This window comes from Polypterus senegalus, chromosome 3, assembly GCF_016835505.1.
Source record: "Polypterus senegalus isolate Bchr_013 chromosome 3, ASM1683550v1, whole genome shotgun sequence".
In the NCBI taxonomy this organism is placed as follows: Eukaryota; Metazoa; Chordata; class Cladistia; order Polypteriformes; family Polypteridae; genus Polypterus; species Polypterus senegalus.
This window is the reverse complement of record NC_053156.1, coordinates 33359458-33384414: the sequence shown is the minus strand read 5'-3', so window position 1 is coordinate 33384414 and position 24957 is coordinate 33359458. Positions and strand designations below refer to the sequence as shown.

General features: G+C 40.6%; 1 protein-coding gene across 1 annotated transcript in view; it reads left to right on the top strand.

Annotated features, from left to right (window-relative positions):
* The first annotated feature begins 19662 nt into the window (after positions 1-19662).
* Positions 19663-24957, top strand: part of LOC120525005 (acetylcholine receptor subunit beta-like) — a 94515-nt gene continuing 89220 nt past the window's right edge. Inside the window, exon 1 of the mRNA XM_039746926.1 lies at positions 19663-19806. Within this exon, the coding sequence (XP_039602860.1) occupies positions 19755-19806 (52 nt within the window). The 5' untranslated portion in view covers positions 19663-19754. The remainder of the gene's footprint in view (positions 19807-24957) is intronic.

Below are 24957 nucleotides of genomic sequence, written 5' to 3'. Positions count from 1 at the left end.
CATCCCTGAACCTTCCCAATACATACAGAGATTCTGATGTTTCTCCCTCAAACCCCCAATGCCTACCTATTTCAAGGGATCCCGCACACACTCTCCCAATGCCTGTTTAGGTCAGGAGACCCCTTCCCCAAATCCTACTAATGGCTATATATACTCTGCAGACAACCCCTCAATGCCTATTTATTTCAAAAGACTCCACCCAAACACTCTCCAAATGCCTCTTTAGGTCAGGTGACCACAACCTCAAACCTTACCAATGCCTATCAGGTAATGAGGTTTCACCCTCAAATTCCCAATGCCTATCTATAGCAAGAGATCCTGCCCCACACACTTCTCTAATATCTGTTTAGGTTAGAAGACCTCAACCCTAAGCCCTCCCAATGCCTATATAGGTCATGAGGCTCTGTCCATGAACTCTGGATGCCATTTTATTTCAAGAGACTTCAACCACACACACTCTCCTAATATCTACAGAGGTCAGAAGTCCCCAACCCAAAACTGACAAGTTGCTTAAATAGGTCATGTGGTTTGGCCCCATACCCTCAATGTCTATTTATTTCAAGAGACTCCACCCACATAATTTTGATACCCCAATCCCAAACCTTCCCAATGTCTATCAGGTCATGAGGTTTCTCCCTAAAACCCTCAATACCTATCTGTTTCAAGAGATCCTACCCCCCACACTCTACCAATGAGTGTTTCAGCCAGGAGACCCTCCTCCAAACCCTACCAAAGCCTATATAGGTGATGAGTCCCTTCCCCCAAACTCAATTCTTATTTATTATTTCAAGAGACTCCACTCAAACGTTTTCCCAATGCCTGTTTAGGTCAGGAGGTTCCTCCTCCACAACCTCCAAATGCCTGTTTATTTCAAGAGACCCCACCCTTCCCATTTCCTTAAAGTGTCAACTTCATGTGCTATCAGAGTATTTGGAGCTCCATCTTCACCTTACCACTTCAGTGCATTCATGTGATTTTTTGTCGAAATTTTCGGAGAAATGTGAGAATGCTGCTAATTTGTTACTTGGTCTACATAAAAGCAATTAAGGATAAATTATATTTTATTGGTGAAAATAAAGAACAAATTAAACATATTAAGGGGTATCAATTTAATGTAAATGCAATCAGATCACAAAAATTGCATTTCTGGCTGACCAGGTTATATTTTTTAATTTATATAATTGACTAAGGTGAAAGATCTGTGTGATGTCCAAAGCTGAAGAATTTGGGTAGTTTTGTCTTCTACAAATTTTTTGAATTGGAGCTCAAAGTTCATAGGGTGTTTATGTGAAATTTCCATCTTGTAAACTCAAATTTAACATGCATCTGATAGAACGTAAATGCAGCATATATTTACCTCAGGAGAACCCATCCACACACTGAGCTAATGCTAGGGAAATTAAAGAAACACTCTGCAAATCCTTCAACCTTTTTTATAATAAAGTAAAATAAACTTACAGGTGAATTAGAGTACATAATATCTACCTGTGAAGGAAAGTTACTGTCGTGCAGAATTGTCACTGACTGAAGGTGCGGGAACAAGCGGGGAAAGTTTGGAAAGTGTTTAATTTTAAGTTGTAGGTTCGAGTAGATTTTCAGTTACGAGAAGGCACTGATATTGTGGGAAAAGCAGGGTCTGTAATGAATAAAGATATTCTTCTATAGACTTAAAGAAAATTATGAAATGTGCATGCATGTAGTGACTGCAGTGAATAAATTATATATACTTACAAACTGAAAAAGCAAAAAAAAAATACTTTCTGCATTTGTGTGGACTGTAATTATTATTTTTAATGATATTTACACATAAAATATATGTGTTGTTGAAAACATAAAATAAAAATATATTTGTATGATTGTATGTCTGAATTTGTCTCACCTTAATGTTATTTGAAATTAAATACAGTGATAGTGTAATACGTGATGCATTACGGTTGGTTCTACTTCTGCCGAGCTGTGAATTGCTGCATTTCCAGCTGTAGCCTGTGGAGCTCTGTTTGTGGAGTTGTCGTATTCTCTCCCCATCTGTGTGGATTTTCCTCCGTCTATTCCAGTTTTCTTCCTTCATCTTAAGCACACCAAGGAGAACACTGCTGGATCTGACTATTCCTGAATCTTGTCCATCAGTTGGAGCCTTTTGTTTTTGTTTCTAGTAATTCCTGGCACATTAGATGAAATAAAAAATAAATGAAAGATAATCAAGAGAATGACATTAGAGAAGACATAACTGTGATTGTCCCAAAACAGAACAACCTTGGCTAAGTACATCTGCACAGAAAGAAAGAGAGATTCAGTAACAAAGAGAGGTGAGGCAGAAAAAGGGACATTAAAAGACACGATTAATGGAAGGAAAGAGGCAACACAGGACCAGAAAGCTGCCTCTGGTGGGTATTTCTGTATTGTATGCAAAATGAACATACAGCTCAGGTTTGAAAAAGAAAAATACAACAGTAAAGACCTGAGCTGAGGGCCACAAGAAAATGTTTCTGAATATTCGTGAGGAACACCATGGCATGACCTTGTCTCTCTCATCGAAAAATGTCACATGGAGGTTTGTAAACTAGCAAGTCAATCTTCCTTTAATCTAAAACTTTTCACAGGAAATACTAAAACAAATAATTATGCACGACTGATTATACACTGCCTGTAAAGAGTATTCACCCACCCCTTGGACATTTTCACATTTTATTGTTATACAACATTAAATCACAGTGAACTTTTAGACTTTTATCTGCTTAGCAGATGCTTTAATGCAAAGCAATTTACAAAAGAGGTCTGGGTTAACAAAAGTTACAGAACAAGAATGCAGAAATTGACCAGCACAAGTTTTCAGATACAAAGGAAAAGTGAGTTCAAATTCCTAGATTACAAAACTTTAGAGTTAGACAAAAATTCACCAAACAAAACAAAACTAAACGCTTCCAAAAAACATCAAGGGAGTCAGAGTTTCGAATGGAGGTGGGCAGCACCTTCCACAAGCCAGGAGCTACATATAAAAAGAGTCTGGACTGTGATTTGATGTCACACAGTGGTGATATCACCATATGCCATTCATCAGCAGATCTAAGTAGTCACGAATGAGCACAAGTGTCTCCATATGCATAAGTGGTGACCCATTGACTACTCTGTAAGCAAGAATTAAGATTTTGAACTTAATATCCACGACTACATCAGGCCAATTTAGTGATCTGAAGAGTTGAGTAACATCTACCCTGGTTGGCTGGTTGAACACCAGACATGTCATTGCATTTTTGAATCATCTGTAGTGTCTTTTTGGTCTGCGGTGGGCTGGCGCCCTGCCCGGGGTTTGTTTCCTGCCTTGTGCCATGTGTTGGCTGGGATTGTCTCCACCAGCCATAATGTGTAGACAACAGTAAGTAGAGCCATCTCAATAGAATGCTCCCCCCCGCCCCACCCCTTGAAACCCTATTGATGAGGATCAATCAGTCTATTTTGTAGAAGAAAGAATTTGACTTGGTTAGAGAAAACACATTATAGTGTTTTGGATAGAAAGGAGAGGAAAGACGCTGCTCTGTAATTACCTACTTGAGACAGGCTGACTGTGGTCTTCTTGAGAAGGGGAGTTTCAACAATGCAGGAAAAGTGTCTGTGCCAAGTTAGGTGTTAATGATGTGTGTAACTGTACAAATGAAAGAGGGGGAGATTGCCTGGAGGAGATGTGAGGGGATGGGGTCAAGTGGACAGGTAGTGGGGTGACTGATCAGGAGGCATTAAACATCACCTGCATAGGGAGGGTAGAAAGAGGAGAACATTGAGGTGTGTTTAGGAGGGAGCAGACTAGCTGGAGGGATTGATGATAACTGACTGATGAAGACAGCCACCTCTTTCTGAAAAAAAGGTTGTAAAGGCATCAACTGTCAAGGAGGTGAAGAGTGAAGACAATCAAGGGTTGTGGAGAATGGTGAAAGCAGAGAACAAGCTATGGACATCAGAAGTGCTGCTCTTCCTGTTTCAAAAGAAACTCACCTTAGCATTGGCAGTAGTAGAAGAGAAGGAAGACAGAAGAGACTGCTACTTATCCAGGCCAACCAAGACCTTTGACTGTCCCAAGTTCTGCCAAAGCGTGTATTGAGCTTCAGGAAAGCCACTGGCAGGAGGGTCTTTGACATGCAAGCCCAGGGACAGCCTAGAGAAGACAGACATCATCAAGGCAAGAAGACAGAGTTGAGCACAGGGTGTCAGTGGTATAGGGAGAGAAGTGATCAGGAGGAGGGAAAACAGAGGAAACCATGGAGGGGTAATGGGTGGGACAGAAGGACGGCTGAAGGACACAGTGGGAGGAATGCCAACTGGAGAAGGTGGAAGGAGCAGTGAGCGCTTTTAGCAGTGAACGTTAGGACAAAGCACTTTGTAAAGTAAACTCCTTCTAGTATCTTTCACATTCAAGGTGTTGTAAAAGAGCTATCAGTCATAATGAATGCTGCTACAAAGAACTTTAAAAACTGGTTATATTTTTCCCCATCACTGTCACCTCTGCCATCATGACTGCAACCTCAGAGGAAGTCACTTAAGCTCCATGTGCACCATTATAACATCCAGGTGTGTCCAGGGCTTTCTGACCTATTTAAATTTTGTGACAGAAATACCACATTGTTCTTTATGAAATATTTTTGCAATGAGTCATATTAAAAGATAATAGAGAGTAATTGCATGTATTAGTAGAGTATATAATATACATGTTTTTAAATAACATTTAACAATATCTTATAGTTAATCACCAAGCCCAAACAGGTTTTGTGATGGCTCAGCTTTCATCGACAGAAGACCCTTTTAAAGCAATGTCATAATGCATTAATTGTTGGATGTCCTGTTGTTAGTTGTGGAGTACTTACGGCTATTTGTAGTTTATATTTCTTAAGTGTTACATTTTTGAGAGAAGTACCAGCTGGGCGAGATCAAATTGATATAAAACTCCACCTGTAAGAACAACCGAGTGTGGTTACGTCGAGTTCCTGTCCTTGTGCAACTCTGCTGGCATTTCCATAATTTCTATTGGGCACTTTCTTTAGAGTCAGGAGTGGCTATTGGATGAGTAAAAGTGGATAATATTAAAGTTGAAATGATCTCTACCAGGGTAAATTTTAAAAAGTTAAAAAGCCTAAATTAGCATAAGCCATCCAAATTTGGGGCAAATGAAAACAGAAAAAACCCATCCAAGAAATTGCTACAATATTACGAGTGGCAAAATCTACAGTTTGGTACATCCTGAGAAAGAAAGCAAGCACTGGTGAACTCAGCAACATGAAAGACCTGGACGTCCATGGAAGACAACAGTGGTGGATGATCGCAGAATCATTTCCATGGTGAAGAGAAACCCCTTCACAACATCCAACCAAGTGAACAACACTCTCCAGAGGGTCAGTGTATCAATATCCAAGTCTACCATAAAGAGAAGACTGCATGAAAGTAAATACAGAGGTTGCACTGCAAGGTGCAAGCCACTTATAAGCCTCAAGAATAGAAAGGTTAGATTGGACTTTGCTAAAGAACATCTAAAATAGCCAGCACAGTTCTGGAAAAACATTCTTTGGACAGATGAAACCAAGATCAACCTCTACCAGAATGATGGCAAGAAAAAGTATGGAGAAGGTGTGGAACAGCTCATTATCCAAAGCATACCACATCATCTGTAAAACACAGTGGAGGCAGTGTGATGGCTTGGGCGTGCATGGCTGCCAGTGGCATTGGGACACTAGTGTTTATTGATGATGTGACACAGGACAGAAGCAGCCGAATGAATTCTGAGGTGTTCAGAGACATACTGTCTGCTCAAATCCAGCTAAATGCAGTCAAATTGATTGGGCAGCGTTTCATGATACAGATGGACAATGAGCCAAAACATACAGCCAAAGCAACCCAGGAGTTTATTAAAGCAAAGAAGTGGAAAATTCTTGAATGGCCAAGTCAGTCACCAGATCTTAACCCAGTTGAGCAGGCATTTCACTTGTTGAAGACTAAACTTCAGACAGAAAGGCCCACAAACAAACAGCAACTGAAAGCCGCTGCAGTAAAGGCCTGGCAGAGCATTAAAAAGGAGGAAACCCAGCATCTGGTGATGTCCAGGAGTTCAAGACTTCAGGCCGTCATTGCCAGCAAAGGGGTTTCAACCAAGTATTAGAAATGAACATTTTATTTCCAGTTATTTATTTTGTCCAATTACTTTTGAGCCCCTGAAATGAAGGGATTGTGTTAAAAAATACTTTAGTTGCTTCACATTTTTATGCAATCGATTTGTTCACCCCACTGAATTAAAGCTGAAAGTCTGCACTTCAACTGCATCTGAGTTGTTTCATTTAAAATTCATTGCGGTAATGTACAGAAACAAAATTAGAAAAATTGTCTCTGTGCAAATATTTATGGACCTAACTATAAATAACAAGAATAGTTGCATCAGATATATACAATAAAAATGTTTAAAGAGTAAATATTCTTTATTGTAAAAGAAATTTGCGATTTCTCTCGCTCAGTCTATACTGAGCTAGCTAGATCCATTGTAAAGTATCAAAAATCAAAAATAATAACATATTTGTAATCACTGACCTCGAAATAGTCTTAAACGATACAACACCACATGTTTATGTTTGAATTCTGTCATTTTTAACCTTCTGGTGGTGGCTCTTAGAGGGCTAGGACCACCAGTAAAGAATCAAATATAAGAAATATTATCATAGTCATTAAACAGCACTCTACATGCCTGTATTACTGATCCCCGTTTTTTCAAAGTTTTGTGAAAAAGAAAACCTTTGACCCCACAAGTCCCTTTAGGGGGTGAACCACAGGGTCAACTGATGTGGCCTGCACAACTTCAAGTCCTCCTGATCATTTTTGCTGAAGACACCTGCTTATTTTCTTTATTATAAGGGTGTAATTTCCTGCAAAAACAATATCCAACAATAGACTGAAAATTAGGGTTCTTTATGGTCTAGAAGGCCAAAAATAAAGGTGTACACCAAAAAGCTGGACGTGTTGCTTAATTAGGCATTAAAATGAGTCAAACAGTATAATATATAGGGGTTTTCTAGTCCTGGTGAGTCAGGAGGCACCAGTGATTTATTTCAAGCCAATCATAAGTAATTCTTATGAACACAATCAGTAATGGAGATCTCACAGAATGTTTTAAGATGCCCTTTTAATGGGAGTGTTACACATGCGTACCTGAGGATTGCCTTCAGGACTCACCTAAGATATGTGGTACCAACCTCCCCAGTATGAGAGTGGGGGCTGTCACTAACAGTCTTGTCTTTCTTTTCCTTCACAGCCTCTAGAAACTGTCCCCGTGAGGGCAACGGAGCCAAACATGCTCCACTCCTTCCAGTCTGGCCAGGATAAAGGTAGCATCTCAAATTGGATCTGACCAGCCACAAGTAAGGACTTACTGTTGTCTCATAAGCTTACAAACAACAACAACTTGCTGATTTTTATAGCACCACCAAGCACACATTTTCACTATTTTTGGTGGCAGCAAATTGCACCCAAGCTAGTTTTGGTTTCAGCTTGCGTCATCCCTCGCCCCACCACAGTAATTTTTAAAATGTAAAACATTCATGTAGCACATTCTATTCAATATAATTAAAATTTTTAACTTTTCTAACAAATGTCTTTGAAGAATCAGTCTACTGATTCATCAGAATTTCAACTTAATCAGGGGGAAGCAGTGCAGTGTCAACACTGTATATGGTGGGGATGGTGGGCTGCTGACCTCGACTCGAGACGTTGTGGGTCAGTGGGGGGAGTACTTCGAAGACCTCCTCAATCCCACTAACATGCCTTCCAATGAGGAAGCAGAGCCTGGGGACTCGGAGGTAGGCTGCCCAATCACTGGGACTGAGGTCACCGAGGTGGTCAAAAAACTCCCCAGGGGTGGATGAGATACAACTAGAGTTCCTCAAGGCTCTGGATGTTGTAGGACTGTCTTGGTTGACAGGCCTCTGCAACATCGCATGGACATCAGGGACAGTGCCTCTGGATTGGCAGACCGGGATAGTGGTCCCCCTCTTTAAGAAGGGGGACCGGAGGGTGTGTTCCAACTGCAGAGGGATCACACTCCTCAGCCTCCCTGGAAAAGTCTATTCGGGGGTCCTAGAGAGGAGAGTCCATCAGATAGTCGAACCTCAGATTCAGGAGGAACAGTGTGACTTTCGTCCTAATTGCGGAAAAGTGGACCAGCTCTACACCTAGAAGGGTCCTGGAGGGTGCATGAGAGTTTGCCCAACCAGTCTACATGTGTTTTGTGGACTTGGAAAAGGCGTTCGACCGTGTCCCTCGGGAAATCCTGTGGGGGGTGCTCCGAGAGTATGGGGTACCGGAGCCCCTGATAAGGGCTGTTCGGTCCCTGTACAATTGGTGTCAGAGCTTGGTCCACATTGCTGGCAGTAAGTCGAACCCGTTTCCAGTGAGAGTTGGACTCTGCCAGGGCTGCCCTTTGTCACAGATTCTGTTTATAACCTTTATGGACAGAATTTCTTGGCGCAGCCAGGGTGTTAAGGGGGTCCGGTTTGGTGGACTCAGGATTGAGTCACTGCTTTTTGCAGATGATGTTGTCCTGTTTGCTTCATCAGGCCATGATCTTCAACTCTCTCTGGATCGGTTCGCAGCTGGGATGGGAATCAGCACCTCCAATTCCGAGACCATGGTCCTCAACTGGAAAAGGGTGGAGTGCCCTCTCAGAGTTAGGAGTGAGATCTTGCCCCAAGTGGAGGAGTTCAAGTATCTCAGGGTCTTGTTAACGAGTGAGGGAGATTGCCAAAGCAAATGGAGCGTGAGATTGACAGACGGATCAGTGCGGCGTCCGCAGTGATGCGGCTCTGCATTGGTCTGTCGTGGTGAAAAAGGAGCTGAGCCGTAAGGCAAAGCTCTCAATTTACCAGTCGATCTATGATCCTACCCTCATCTATGGTCATGAGCTATGGGTAGTGACCGAAAGAACGAGATCGCGAATACAAGCAGCCGAAATGAGCTTCCTGTGCAGGGTGTCTGGGCTTTCCCTTAAAGAAAGGGTGAGAAGCTCAGTCATCCGGGAGGGGCTCAGAGTAGAGCCGCTGCTCCTCTACATCGAAAGGAGTCAGATGAGGTGGCTTGGGCATCTGATCAGGATGCCTCCTGGACACCTCTCTGATGAGGTGTTCCAGGCACGTTTAACCAGGAGGAGGCCCCGGGGAAGAGCCAGGACACGATGGAGGGACTATGTCTCTCGGCTGGCCTGGGAACGCCTCGGGATTCCCCTGGAAGAGCTAAAAGAAGTGGCCAGGGAGAGGGAAGTCTGGGTATCTCTGCTCAAGCTGCTGCCCCTGCGAGCTGACCTCAGATAAGCGGAAGAGGATGGATGGATGGAATAAACAGGGTTATGTCTCTCCCACTGCTCTCGGTGCCAGGTAAGGTCCTTGCTAGGGTCGTCCTCAATAAGATCCGTGATCACTTGCTCACCTACCAGCAACCGGAACAGTCTAGTTTTACGCCTAAGAAGTCTACCATCGATCGCATCCTGGCACATGCTTCTATGGACTGGGTGTTGGGCAAGGTCGTGTGGTTCTGCGGCTGTGGGGCATTTGTTGGTGAAGAAAGGTTCACGGATCTTGACTTTGCTGACGATGCTGTGATCTTTGCGGAGTCAATGGAGGCTCTGATTGTAGCGCTCAAGAGACTGAGTATGGAGTCTGAGTGTCTGGGCTTGCGAGTGTCCTGGATAAGAAACAGGATCCAAGCCTTTAATGACCTTTTGGGCAAAGCTATCAGCAGTGTATCTGTTTGCAGAGAGAGTGTTGACCTTGTCGAGAGGTTTACTTACCTCGGCAATGACATTCATGTCTCTGGTGACTTTTCCTATGAAGTCAGTAGATGGATTGGGGAAGCATGGGGGGTCATGAGGTCGCTGGAAAGGGGTGTGTGGCACTCCCGATTTCTATGCAAAATTAGAGTCCTGGTGCTTCCTGTCTTACTATATGGTTGCGAGACATGGACGCTATCCAGTGACCTGTGACGAAGACTGGACTCCTTTGGTACTGTGTCTCTTTGGAGCATTCTTGGGTAAAGTTGGTTTGACTTTGTGTCGAATGAGTGGTTGTTCATGGAGTCCTGAATGAGGCACATTACCTGCATTGTGAGGGAGCGTCAGTTACGGCACTATGGCCATGTGGGTGAGGGTGATCCAGCTTCTTCACTGGGGACCCGAGTGGCTGGACCAGGCTAAGGGGTTACCCACGTAACACTTGGCTGCGCAGATATAAGGTCATTTCCGGAGGGTGGGACTGGACTGCATGTCTTCCTGGGGGGGGTTGCCAACTGGGATCCTGAGATTTTTCGTCATGTAGTGGGTGCGGCAACGCACTGTACCAGTGCATGCTCTACACCTTGACTTGATTTGACTTGATACAGGAGAAACTCCAATCTGCCATGATCCATCATTATTAAAGTAAACGGAGAGGTGCAAAAACAGCCAGAAATATTCCAAGGGACGAAGCTAATATACCAGATAACCTGAGGTAAAGGATGTACCTTGACTTTTAAAGAGAAGTTTTAATCATCCAAATATGTGAACTAGACTAAATCCACCACAGCAAGGCCTCACACTCAAATCCCTTGTCAGCCCCGAGGTGACGCAACTGTTAATTAAAGTGGAATCAATTCAGAATCCGAAGAGTGGAGTCTATGAGGCGGGTGAATTGCAGCAGAGTCCCATCCAGACAGATAGCAGCTGCCGTCTCTCACCTGAAGCGTTCTCAGTGAAGAGTGGAAGGGGCGCACCTGTGTCATTGCCTGCTGCAATTTACAAAAATAAGGACATTTACTTCTGTGCCAGATGACAACACCTGAGGCCCTGGATGCATGATGTCTTTTAAGCTTCAGCTAAAGTGCTCTGCTTTCACTCTAAATGACTTGTTCATCATGTCATGCTTTATTAATTTACTTTCTTTTTTTTTTTGCTGAGTCAACTTTTCACTCTTAACTGTGACTAGGAGTATCCTTACATCCCTGAGCTTTCTTACGGTGCATATTGGCCAATATTCCAAAAAAAGATAGAGGCCAAATCCTTTTATGAAACCCCATTAATTCATCCATTGCATAACATGTTTTATGTGAGAAAATTGTTAAACATTAATAAGTGTATTGTGGCACACCACCGGGGCCCTTACCTGGCCAGGACGCCCTGTCAATGAAAGGACCGGGAGAGAGAGTATTTTCAAGACCATTCACCCCCAGACTGGCAGAGGGCAGCCCCCTTGGCTAGCAACAGGGTCACGGATCATGAGCATGGAAGCACAGCCCTGCTGAGGCCCGTGGCCACCGCCAGGGGGCACCTGGACACCTGCAGGGCCCTATTTGGCAGCACTTCGGCTACACCCAAAAATGCTGCTGGAAGACGCTCATTGGGCACCTGGACACCTTCCATGTGCCCTATAAAAAGGGGCCAGTTACCAACACTCAATGGCCTGAGTCAGGAAGAAGTGGACAAAGGAGTGGAGGCAGAAGGACTGGCTAAAAGAAGGGACTGTGCTTTATCTTGTGCTGCGGAGTGCAAATTGCAAATAAGCTGTGTGCTGCATGGCAATTTGTGTCCTGTCTGTCTGTGTCGAGGTTAGGGAGGCTGTGCGCAACCTTGGGCTTCACAGTATTAATGCCGCAAGTGTTGTACAACCTTTGTGTTGAAATTTGAGCTATCCTGAGTTTTTGGATTTTTTGTCTCAATTTGTTACAAGTGGACAAGTCCCAAAATATAAAAATGTTCTGTTATCATCACATGAGATCTGCTTTGATAAAATTACATTGATTTGAATGCAATGAATTGATATTATTGCTATTTTTTTAACACATTGACTGCTGGACCATTTATTACCAAAATGCTACAGTATTGGTATTGTCACATGCATGCATTTGGGGAACAACTTGCGGGCTTAGATGATGACAATGTTTCCCCAGACCAACAGAGGGCACAAAGCAATAACGGTATCTCTTCTTCTTTCCCCTCTACAGAAAGAAAGATTGATGTGCCACCATCTATGATGTCACTTTCCGGGGTCAACCCATTTGTATTTGCCTCTTCCTTCCAGAAACTGCCATAAACAAAACCACCGCCATCTTGGAGCAAACTTGACGAACACAACGGGACTAGCCTTGACTTTGCGTTAACACACATTTTCTTCAGCACCTTTTGCACTCTTTATTATATAAGGTGTTGCCTTTGCCCCTTTTTATGAGCTTCTTTGTGTTTTATTACAGTCTGCATATATGATAAATAATGAACTATCAAAATTGGTAAAAAATAATTTAGGAAATGCAATAGAAAGCAACAATTTTATTATCAACAGAAACTGTCAAAAAGGTGTATTTCTTTATTTTGACCGGCAACATGACTTAAAGTCTGCATTTGAATGAGAGGCCTATAAGCTAGCTCTTCACAGAGTGCAAGCGTAGTGAAGCACATGAGCTGTAAATATGTGTTCCTTTATGCTGTTCGTATTTGGTAGGTGGTGACTGTTTGCGCTCAGAAGGTGGCAGAATGTCCAAGTAGTGCTGTTCTGACAGCCGTGATGAGTTAGATACCTTGTGATGAAGAAACTCTTTTGGGGCAGCAGTCAGCGCCACTTCCAGAGCCTACAGGTTCCACATTACCCAATAGATTGTCACTATCTTGATCACTGTCATTATCATCAAAATATTCATCGTTCAACAATTCTTTCAAACAACAACAGTAATTGTTTCAAACCATCAGCAGTTTTTCACAACATCATAACTGCAGACTGTCTATTTATAATACTATTTTCCTTAAGCTGTTATGGCATTGCTATAGTAGAGTAGTAGCGATGAGTAAACAACACGGCGTTCACCTCTCCTAGAGTTTGGAGAAACCATGGAAATGCTTCCAAATATTGCCAAACTCAGCGAAATGCATTGATATCAATAAGGAAGGACTAACTGAACTACATTTGACTGGAATATAATGGTGCAATCATCTTTAAAGGCTAGGGAAATGTGTGCCAACTGTACTGGGCTGATTATTGTAGCCATAAAGGTGACTTGAGCTGTGTGGCAGCAGTGCCAATCACTGCACTATCATTCCTCAATTAGATTAAAGAAGAAAGAACGCAGTCAGAGACACACAATCATATATTTTGTCAAAACAAAGCAGAAAGGCTGAAATTGTAGTCACAAGTTGGAAAAAATGTGTAGCCTTTTAAATTTAGAAAATTCAAAGTGGCGTGTCTTGATTTAAGCCGCTAGCTCATTCTATTTTTTGAAGTCTCGCTGAAGGCCCTCCAAACTGTGCCAATGCTTTGCACTTTTTTTTCTATTTAAAAGACACAAACATCTTGAAAATAGTAGTAAATCTTTCATTATTATTAGTATTATTATCTCTTCAAAGTTTATCTTTTATTTCCATGTGGCTAATTATGTATGCATACAGCTCACACCTGCTTCTCTTCTACTGATGTGGAACTCGAAGATCGACCTACACATATGGCGAGAAGCAGAGATCGTTATTTATGTTGAATATGTTTCATAAAAATAACATTTTGAGAACCTGCATGATTTACTTATTTGTTCTATCACTAAGTAAGTTCCACAGAGTCTGTATGAAAATGATTAGCATTATATATCCCGTTGTGGTCCTATCCAATGTTGGCTGTTAAAGCTCCGGGGCGATGTCATGTTGACCTCGCAAAGCATTATGGGACGCTGGGGAAAAAAGTTCCCTTAAATATATATATACTGAGATAACAAATTTTATCGTACACTGCGCCTTGATAGGCTCAATGAGAAACGACAACTCATACCTTGTGTTCAAAGTGCTAATCAAACTGAATATTTGCTTAGTTGGATGGGACCACATTTGGGAAACATTTTGGTAAATTGTTGTAGAAAACCATTTAATTATACTTTAGCATCATGGACACTTAGGTTCCCAAGGTTTCACTAACTGTTTTAAATAAGCAAGCTTTGTTCTAAAAAATGCAGCTTTCAACTTATCTTTGAAAGGATGCCATAAGATTGCCATTACAACAAATGCGCTTTATGCTGACTTTTGCCAATGTGTTTAAAGTATTCAGACACTTATCTAGGAAGCAGCCTCTGACCTTGGGTCTCCTTAAGATTTGTGTGTTATCAGCTACATGCCAAAGGTGCTCATATATATTTATATCTATCAAAACTGAACAAAGAAATGTTAATATATCTATGGTTAAAATGCAAGACTAAGATCTTCCAAGCGTATGCTACTGAAATGTCTTTTTGAATAGATTTCTTATATACTTGCTGCAGTCCTGCGACCCTTTGTATGTTATTGCCAAAGAGAACAACGGATCAAAAACAAGGAGCTAGGATCAAGAATGTTTCTCTAACAAAAGCCACTGAAGAGTTTCAAGTTGGATATACCTAGAATATATCTAGAATGTTTAGGTTGTAGATAACCTAAAATACAAGATTGCATCATATTAAAAATAAAAAAAATGCATAAACTCCAGTGAGAATGGAGATCATTTATGTTTAAAAATGCCATTTTTATACTACCAATTTGATTTCTGCATCTCAGGATTATACTGGAAACCACATTATCACTAAACAATCAAACTCTGTCACAGATAGTCAAGTTTTTATGAATTCATCTATCATGTCGACAGGTATACAAGATGAATGATATACAAGTTAACATCTATAAAGAAGAAAACCGTGTTTTTTGACTTTCAGTGAAGTGTCTGTATTGTCTTTTTGTTGAGTAAGACAAAATGAATAAAACATGACAGAAACTGAAAGTGAATTGTGAAAAAACTAAAACAGAATAAATATTGAACAAAGATGAAATCTAAAAAAATTCATTTCAGTAGAAAAATAATAAACAATCTTGGACAGACCTACAAAAGATATTATTTATCTCAAATTAATTGTTAAAGACCTAAGAGGCCTGACTTGTTTTTGATTGTGGAAATTAAAGCAAAGGATTCAATTTGTTTGAAACCTTGGCTCCGTCAGCCTACTGAGCTTGACAATAGACACATACTGGCAAGTCTTGTGTCGATGACGTCAAACTCAGTGTGGTGAATAAGTCAAATTACAACATTATGCTTCAATACACAGTAAAAACAGCCATTAGATTGTTGTGGTCGAATGCACCCATATCTATCTCCTCATTGGGCTGCTCTCTGGTGGACAGGGCATGCCCACCTTATAGCAACAGCCACCACTCTTTTGTGTCATGCTGCTGAATCTTGTCATCCACCAATCAGAATACCTGGCACTCCTTCTGACCAAATTGGTGCTTTGCCTCCTGTGGCAGAAGGGGGCGCTAGTGCTCCCTTGAACCCTCAGGTACAACTCCAGACCCCAGGTAAAAGTCCAAGACTCTTTATTATTTTTCACAGTGCACCAAGCACCTTCCACACTACTCATAAACAATAAACCAATTCTAACACAGTATACTAATCACTCCTCCTCGCCCAGACACTTTGCTCCTCTCCCTCCCAGCACAGCTCAGTGTCTGGACTGAGCCTTCGTCCTTTTATAGCCCCTGACCCGGAAGTGTTCCTGTCCCAGCAGTCCACAGTTCCTTACTCCTTCCGGGTCAGGGCAATCAATCCATTAGTTTAACCAAGGAGCATGACATTCCGTCCCGTCACGCACGTGACCGTGATGTACTCCCGGGTCATAAGGCATCACAGAGCCCATAAGACCCCCACAGCGACTCCTGGTGGTCCCCAAGGTATCCAACAGGGCCGCGTATAAATACTATAAAGTCCATAAGGCCCTGCTGGACCTCGGGGCACGATCCTGCTGTCGGGAGAGCTCCTCCTTGCGGCCTGGGGGTGAGGACCGGCATGGGAAGCCGGCAGTCCTCCACACTCCATTATTCATTAAGTGATGTTTAGGATGTTTCCTGCACTGATTATTCTGTTGTGTGGTGTGGAACTAGAAAATCAGTGGTGTTACAGTTTATTATTGCCTAACTTATATTTACATTTATGTGCTTAGCAGATAATTTTATTGAAAGTGACTTACAAATGCTATGCTGCTGGGCCCTTGAGCAATGCCCTTAACCTTCAATTGTTCCAGGGGCGCTGTGCAATGGCTGGCCCTGCACTCTGACCCCAAGGGGTATGCGAAAAGATGCATTTCACTGCATGTTGTCCTGTATAACTATGTATGTGACAAATAAATAAAGAATTATTATTAAATACATCAACATAATCAAGTAAAAATCAGTCTGGGGGACTGTTTAGTAACAAGTGTTACAGGAGAAGGTTATATCAAGGTTATTATAGTTTTGCCTTTTAATATTAGTTTTTATTTCTATATTTTTTTTTATTTACCTTACTTGGAAATTCAGTTTAGTTTTAGTTTTCCTTCATCGTATATTTTTAGTTTTAACTTAGTTTTTATTTCACAATGTCATTTCTATTTTCATTTTTATATCTATTAGTTTCAGTGCTAGTTTTAGTAATTATGGCATGAAACTCCTACAGAGTTTAGTTTTAAGTCACAATCAGACAGAACTGTATACTTAACAAATTTGGATATGTGTTTAATCTTAGTGGAAGCTTACTACACTACATGGTTTACTATCAGGTTTTGCTTTTGTCTGATAAAAACAAGCATAACCAAAACCAGATACTGAATATGAACAATTTTACACAATTTTATAATTTTTAAAATAGTTTCTGTGTCATTTGTGCTGAACCAATGTTGGCACTTTTTATCTTTTCCTTTCATTGCCCAGAAACAGGTCAATTTCTAATGAAATTTAGGTGAAATTTAAGGTTTGTGGGGTTTTTTTACTCAGAATGTCTACAGCTCATATCCTGCTCCAACACAATGTGCTTATAATGAATACCTTCAATATTGCACTCAATAATCTCCCATACTGGGCTTTGTTACTTTCTACCAGCCATATTGATCTCTGATTCCATCTCAGGCACATACAATTTATAGAAAGAATTTTGCCACCTGCAGGCTTTAAAAGATATCTAAAATCAGATAAACAGATTATACTGTGTTCTGACAGGTGTGATCATGAAAATCATTGGGGCTTAGGAAGAACAGGACTCTAAGGCTTGAATCAGTGTGTAGATCCCACCTAGCTGTATTGAGGGGAACAAAGAAAAACAAGTATTTAGTGTCAAGGTTAGGGGAAGTGAGACTTGAACAGCCCATGCATAAGAACAGTAAACCATCAATGAGCAGAGCAAGAGTAGGTTATAGGAGTGTGGATGGGCACAAAACGAAAGAGACAGCATCTGAGATTAAGAACAATATATACATTACATAAACCTGTTCATCCAGATCAGGATGGCAGAAAACCTGGTTTGTAATATGTATGATACAGCGGATGTTAAGAGCAAAAAAGAATATGATATTTCAATTATCTATTTTGGGAGAGAGAGAATCATTGAAAAATGGGGGAAAATATTTTAAAATATAATTCTGCTACTGGGTTATTTTCACAATATCATGTATTTTGAGGTGTGAATATGAACTAAAAAAGATAAATTAATAAATATAGAATAAATGCAAAAACACATTAATATGTTTAGTTTTTCATTACTTGGCAGACTCTCTTCACCTACCTACCAGTGGTTCAGCAGAGACATTGCCAACTCAGGAATTTTACAAAGTTTGTATCGATTTGTTATTAAACAATGTTTTTAAAGCAAAAGTGACTGGTCAGTAACAATATGCTGATCTTCTATGATGACCTAGTCAGTCTCTTGATCAGTGCTGTTTTATTTTCAAAAATCGGTAGTGGTCTCCCCTAGATTTTCTTGTATACTCAGATATGGGGATGGATAATTGTGGAGTAAATCGCAAGACAACGATTATATTTTAATATTATGTACATTAAAGAATCATCAACAACAAATAAAATCAAGTTAATAATATATTGAGCAATTATTATAAAAGTAAAGTTGAATAAATCAAACTCTGCAGCTGCATGAATAAAAAAAATGGAGTATGTGTTAAGGTAAAGGATAACTTCTGGTTGACGGATTTAACCCAACAGTTAATAGAGATCTACAATTTTGGTGTAACAACCACAGGCCAAATTTCATCTATCTATTTCCTTGCATTTTTGAATACTGTGTTTACACGCACACAGACATAATTCCAAAAAACTGTATTTTTGGACTCAGGGAGGTCTAAAACGTCAAGTTTCATCAAAATCTCTATGTCGAATTTTTTCATGATTATTATACTTTTTCTATGCTTTGTATACTAGAAAGTAAAACGATTTCTCTTGTGTGAAGTGGCAGGTGAATTACTGTCAACAAAAAGCAGGCACCTGAGAAATAAGCTAAAACGTTTCTCACTCGTGGTTTTTCTGTCCATATGGTAAAGGTTTTATTGACCAGCACATTCCGATTTCAGGCGTTTGAATTACATCTTGATATACAACCGAAGAATGGAGGCATGTGAATCACTTTCTATTTCACACACTTTACACACCAGTATTCAGCTTGCTCTGTTACCACAAATGGTGTGTGAACAGCCGCCCTTCGTGGATGACTTTCTGTTTTAGAGTTAAAAGTTACAAGGGTTAAAGACTAATGGCAAGAATATTCATTCAAAAAATGAAAACTAAAAATATTTTTAGTAAATTATTATTTTATTTCAGTTAGTCTTTCCAGCTACTTTAATAGTTTTGTTTAGTTTTAGTTTTTCATTTCAGTTTTGTTAATTATTTTATTTCAGTTTACGAAAATGTTTTTTTTAATAATAGTTTCAGTTTTGATTTTAGTTTTCGTTAACTATAATAACCTTGCATTATATATTTGATTATCTCAAGCATGGAACTCAAAACAAAATGCAAATGATTTACACTTCCTTAGTTAGAAGAACCTTTGAAAGCCTTTATCAATTGGACAGAAGCTCACCAAAACAAGAGGGTCTTCAAACAGCTCTTAAACACATTGAGGGAGTCAGAATTTCAAATGGAGACGGGCAGCTTTGTTCCATCAGCCAGAAGCAACATATGAAAAGAGTATGGACTGAGATTTGAAACCATGTAGAGGTGGTGTCATTAGATGCCACAATTAGCAGACCATAGTGATTGTGAAGGAGCATAGGACCTCACAAGAGTGTCCATATAAATAGGTGCTGACCTATTGACTACTCTACAAAGAAGCATCAATGATTTCAGCTTAATAAGTACTTCCACCGGGAGCCAGTGAAGTGACCTGAAAAGAGAAGTGATCTGCTTTTGGTTGGTTGAACGCGAGAATTGCTACTGTATGTAGAATTATCTGCAGGAGCTTGGTGACTCATGCTGGTACTCCTGCCAGCAGAACTGCAATAGTCCAGCCGTGACATGACCAAAGCTTGGATCAGGAGTTAAGCACAGGTTGAAAGAAAAATATTAAAAATATCTATCTATCTATCTATCTATCTATCTATCTATCTACAGTACATACCACTACTAGTACTTATAATGATAATAACAATAGTCAGGCTCAGATACAGAATCTCAGTTCAGACCACCATGGTGACCTGCAGCCATTAGGAGCACAAAACTGAAGTTAGTTTCTTTTTTGTTATAGCTTCCATTTCTCGGATTCCACAGGACAGGTGTTTGTAGGTCACTTCCCCGCAGTAACTCAATGCCTCACACCCGATTAGTGTTCCTCAGTGACTGACAGCACCAGGCAGCAATCCTCAGCTGGCAGCTGTGTCGTGGTCAGCTCACAGACTAAGCAGAGAGTCACTTCACTGTTGGATTTTAAACAAAGACATTGAATTTCACTCTTCATCAGATCATGAAGTCTCTGCTTTTCGGATTTGTTGTCTTTTCCCTGTGTGTTTTCACAGGTAAGTGAGATTTTTGTTAAGACTATGGGTTTGTGAGGAAAGTCAATCTGAGTTGCAGCAGGCCATTACTCTTTCTGAACTCTGTTGGTGGGGCCTTCTAAAAAGTGACGTGATGTGAAAGACTATAGACAGAAAAGGAGGCTCGCAAGTGCTTTTTATGGTCAAATGCACTTTGAGAGGAACTACAGAACATGGAATAATGTTGGGATGTTTAAATATGGGGAAGAAGGCAGCCTAGGATGGCATGAAATTGTAAATATAAACACTTTCCTGTAGCAGAGGGACTTATGCTTTGGTTTTTAAGACATGCCAGTGGAAAAAGCCTGGGGTCCTTCTTATTCTGAGTAATCCGCTGAGTAATCCAAGTTTAGGGTCGTGGAAGGCTCGGACCTACAGGAGGTGGTAGGAATTGGCATCAAATGGGGAGCTAGTTCATCTCTGAAAACCCTTTGCTCAAATAAAGTTTGTAGCAGAGATCTTAAGAATCAGAATGTTACATAGAAATGACAAACTGTAAGAGCAATAAAGAGGGAGATCTTCAAGCTGTCACTTTTATGCTTTGCAAAGCAAAGCAAATCAAATGGACACAGATCAATGTAAAATGAAATAAACATGTTGCACAAATAAAGGAAAATACACATATTGACTGCTGTAACAGTAAATCCGATTTGAACATTGTGTCTCATTTATTCAGGAAAAACATGATGGAGAATTGATTGAGAATATCAACTCCAATAAACTTCAATTCCTTTGACTCGTCCAGCGAATTCATTTTTTTATACTGCTTCCTGTTAGCAAATTTCAGCTACGGTGGCCTTATAAGACCAAAGTATCTGAATGTGCATTTCCCATTACTCCAATTTTTCCTCTCTTCTTTAGTAGTAGTAATAGAAGCAGCAAAGTTTAGACAAAATTAAATATATTATTATAAAAATATAAAGTTTCTTTCAATATTGAATGCTACAAATGTATGAAAAGCTAAAAATAAATGTTTGCAGTCTTTGAATAAAGAAGCTGATAGCCACGGGAAAGTTTAGACTGTTACAGTAGAATTTCAAGTATAAAGAAAAATATTCATATATAAAAGCAAAACTATTGACAGTTTTATTATTAACTAGCTACAGTACCTTTCAAAGACAGGGAGAGTAAATGAATAATTAAAAAACATTTGCTATCTCTTGTTCTACATGTACTTTCAGCGCCTTTCCTCTGTATTTGCATGTGTGTGAATCGGTGCTCCCTCTCTCGAGTGTGTTTCCATTAATCCTGAGGCGCCTTTCGCACCTTCTGTCCTGTTTTATACTTTCCATCTTTAAAGGTGACTCTCAGTGTGCTTCATACACCTTTACTCCTCCTTGAGTGCCTCACACTCGCACGTCCTCTTTTGATTGCATCACCAAAGCCAAACTGACCAATCACACCACAGCCAAACTAACCTATTAACCAGATTTCTCACACACACACAGTCCTTAGTGTTTTATTATATAGTAGATTCGCAGAAGCAAAGATACTGCAAGCAGCTTTATACAATGGACTCAAAAGTATTTACACCCTTCACTTTTTGCTCATATTTTCCTGTGTTGCATCCTTATGCTAAAATCATTTACATTATTTTTTCTCATATTAAACAACACTCAGTAAATGCAAGGGGAAAACATTGATGTAAGAATTTTGTGAATGTTTACTAAAAATAAAAACCTGTAGTATCCCATTGACACACCCTTTATTCAGCACTTTGTTGTGACAGCAGTTCCAGCCTGCAGTCTTCTTGGGTTTGACAGGTCAAGCTCAGGGATTTTCTGCTATTCTTCTCTGAAGATCCTGTCAAGATCCGTCAGGTTGGATAGACAGCTATTTGGTTCAAGTCTGGTCTCTCACTGGGTCACTCAAGGTCATACTCAGAGTTGTCCCTAAACCATTCTGATGTTGGTGCTATTTGTTTAGGGTCCTTGTCCAGGTGGAAGGTGAACCTTCAGTTCGTTCTGAGTTCCAGAGCATATCATTAAGGATATCTCTGTACTTTTCTCTGTTCAGCTTTCCCTTGTCCATGACTAGTCTCCCACTCACTGCTGCAGAAAAACAACCACGAAGCATAATGCTGTCAAAACCATGCTTCCTTGTTGGAATTGGCAGGGTGGTGGCTCTGAGGCTAGGGATCTGCACTGGTAATCGGAAGGTTGCCGGTTCGAATCCAGTAAATGCCATAAAGGGGCTCTGTTGGGACCTTGAGCAAGGCCCTTACCCTGCAATTGCTGAGCGCTTTGAGTAGTGAGAAAAGCAAAGAATTATTAATATTGGTATTGCACAGGTGATGACTGGTGCCTGGTTTCCTCCAGAAATTATGCTAATCTTGCTTTTATCACACCAGAGAATCTTGGTTCTCACAATTTAGCAGTCTTTTTGCAAACTCTAAGTGGGCTTCCATATGTCTTTACTGAAGAGAGGCTTCTGTCTGGCAACTCTGTCATAAACATTAGGTTGGTGGCGTGTTTCAGACCATTGCGTTCTTGGTTACCTCCCTTAGCATGGCCCTTTTTTCCATGATTACTCAGTTTGACGGGTGGCTCTAAGCTCTGCAGACAATCCTCTCGACCTAATGGCTTGTTCTTTTCTCAACAGTAGGAGCTTCTACATGCAGGTATTTGCCTTTCCTAAGTGGGTCCACTCAATTGAATGGACTATGGTTGGACTCCAAACAAGGTGCAGAAATCTCTCAGTGATGATGAAAAGAATGACATACACCTTGCTCAGTGTTTAAAGGCCATAGTAAAGGGTTTGAATACGTGTGTCAATATTATAGTTCAGTTTTTTAATTTGTAATACATTTGCAAAAATTCCAAAGATTCCCTTTCCTCTTTGCAATTCTGGGGTATTCAGTGTAATTTTATGAGAGAAAAACTGAACTTAAATCATGTTTGCACAAGGCTGCAAAGGAACAAAATCTGAAAAAAGTGAAAGGCCTGAATACTTTGTAAAAGCACTTGTAAAAGAGTAATCAGACAACAGCATAAAGGTTTGGAGTTTCCGGCCCCGTATACTGAATAATAATCCACAATATGAATTATAACAGGTCAAAAGTACATGAAAAAACATTCAGTAAGCATTTGACAGCAAAAGATGGCGTTGGTGGACATTTATGTAGGAGGGGCCGGAAGTGGAGGAATGCTGGGAAGGAGCCAGGGTGGAAGATGAGATTGATGACGTCATGGGTAGTGGACAGAGGAAGGGCGGAAGTAGCGTACTGCGGGAAGTTGTAGGAGGCAGGCTCATGGCGGCGGTGCTTCTTTTCTTCTGTAAGACACAAAGAGAGAAAGGTTAGTACCCCGCCACTCCCTACTGGTGTATTCCTTCCTGAACATATTAAGGTCCGTCCGCGGCCCCCTACTCACGCGTGTGAGACACACTATATACAGAAGATGCTAGTTACCCAACTTTGCCAGACTGAAAAATAAAAAATAATTACAAATTATATACTACTTCTTCTTTCGGCTGCTCCTGTTAGGGGTTACCACAGCGGATCATCTTCTTCCATATCGTCCTGTCTTCTGCATCTTGTTCTGTTACACCCATCACCTTAATGTCCTCTCTCATCACATCCATAAACCTTCTCTTAGGCCTTCCTCTTTTCTTCTACCCTGGCAGCTCTATCCTTGGCACCCTATCTATTCTCATCACACCCAATGCAAATCTTAACCACACTGCAAAAAAATGCATATGTAAAAAGTATACAAAAAAAAAAATTAAATGGGAGTTGTTTTGCAAAATTTACTTGACAAGATTTCTTAATGTAAGTTAAATTATCATAAATATAATTTTTTTGAGAAGTCAATAATTCTTACAATAAGGAAAACAAGATTTAATGTCATGATATGAATACTTGTTTAGATTTCATTTTTTGCAGTGTACGATTTATTATCCTTAAACATATTGAATTTAGTACAGAAGGATTAAAAAACTCCCTTGTAATGGTTGTGCTTTTTTTTCTCCTGGTGCAATGAGCCCCATATTGCAATAAATAAGCCTGGAGACAATATGGTCCCACCTGGAATGGTTGGAGGCTGTGACCAAAATAATTACAGCAATTCTTGTTTAAAGAAACAGTAAAATGTAAAGGTCAGTGTAGCTGTGTTTGTTCCAAATCACCAAAGTTCTGAAGCTTTTAGTTTGCTTCATAGGACAGTTCTAGTACAACATTCAGTAACCCAAAATGACAAGGGGAAAACATCAGTTTAAGAATTTTATGAATGTTTACCCATCCATCCATTATCCAACCCACTATATCAACTACAGGGTCACAGGGGTCTGCTGGAGACAATCCCAGCCAACACAGGTTGCAAGGCAGGAAACAAACTCCGGGCAGGGCGCCAGCCCACCGCAGGGCACACACACACACACACACCAAGCATACACTAGGGACAAATTAGGATCGCCAGTGCACCTAACCTGCATGTCTTTGGACCGTAGGAGGAAACCGGAGCACCAGGAGGAAACCCAAACAGACACGGGGAGAACATGCAAAATCCACGCAGGGAGGATCCGGGAACTGAACCCAGATCTCCTTAGTGCAAAGCAGCAGCGCTACCGTGCCACCCTGAAAGTTTATTAAAAATAAAAAACCGAAGTAATCCCATTAACGCAAGTGTTCAGACCCTTTATTCAGGACTTCGTTGTGACAGCAATTCCAGCCTGCAGTCTTCTTGGGTTTGACAGGACAAGCTTCACACATCTGTATTTAGAGATTTTCCACCATTCTTCTCTGAAGATCCTGTCAAGATCTGTCAGTTTGGAATAAAAAGAGAGGAGCTCTTGGAGTAAAATTTAAATGAAATCTAAGTAAAGTTTAAAGGGCAGTTTAGCTGTGTTTGTCCCAAATCACCAAAGTTCTGCAGCTTTTAGTTTGCTTCATAGGACAGTTCTGACAATACTGTGACGGGTTTCTCAAATAAATATGTAGTGGGACACCATAGGGGGTTTTATTTGTGTGTATATTTGTGTGTCCCGTTAAGTGATTGTTAAATCTAAATAACAACCCTTGTGGCGCCGATTCCCGTTTGTAAATTGGGGTCTATGCCTTTAAACAGGTTTGCACTGACGCAGAGGGGCTTGTGGGATTTGTAGTTTCTGGTTTGTAAGTACTGTACCGATAAAACC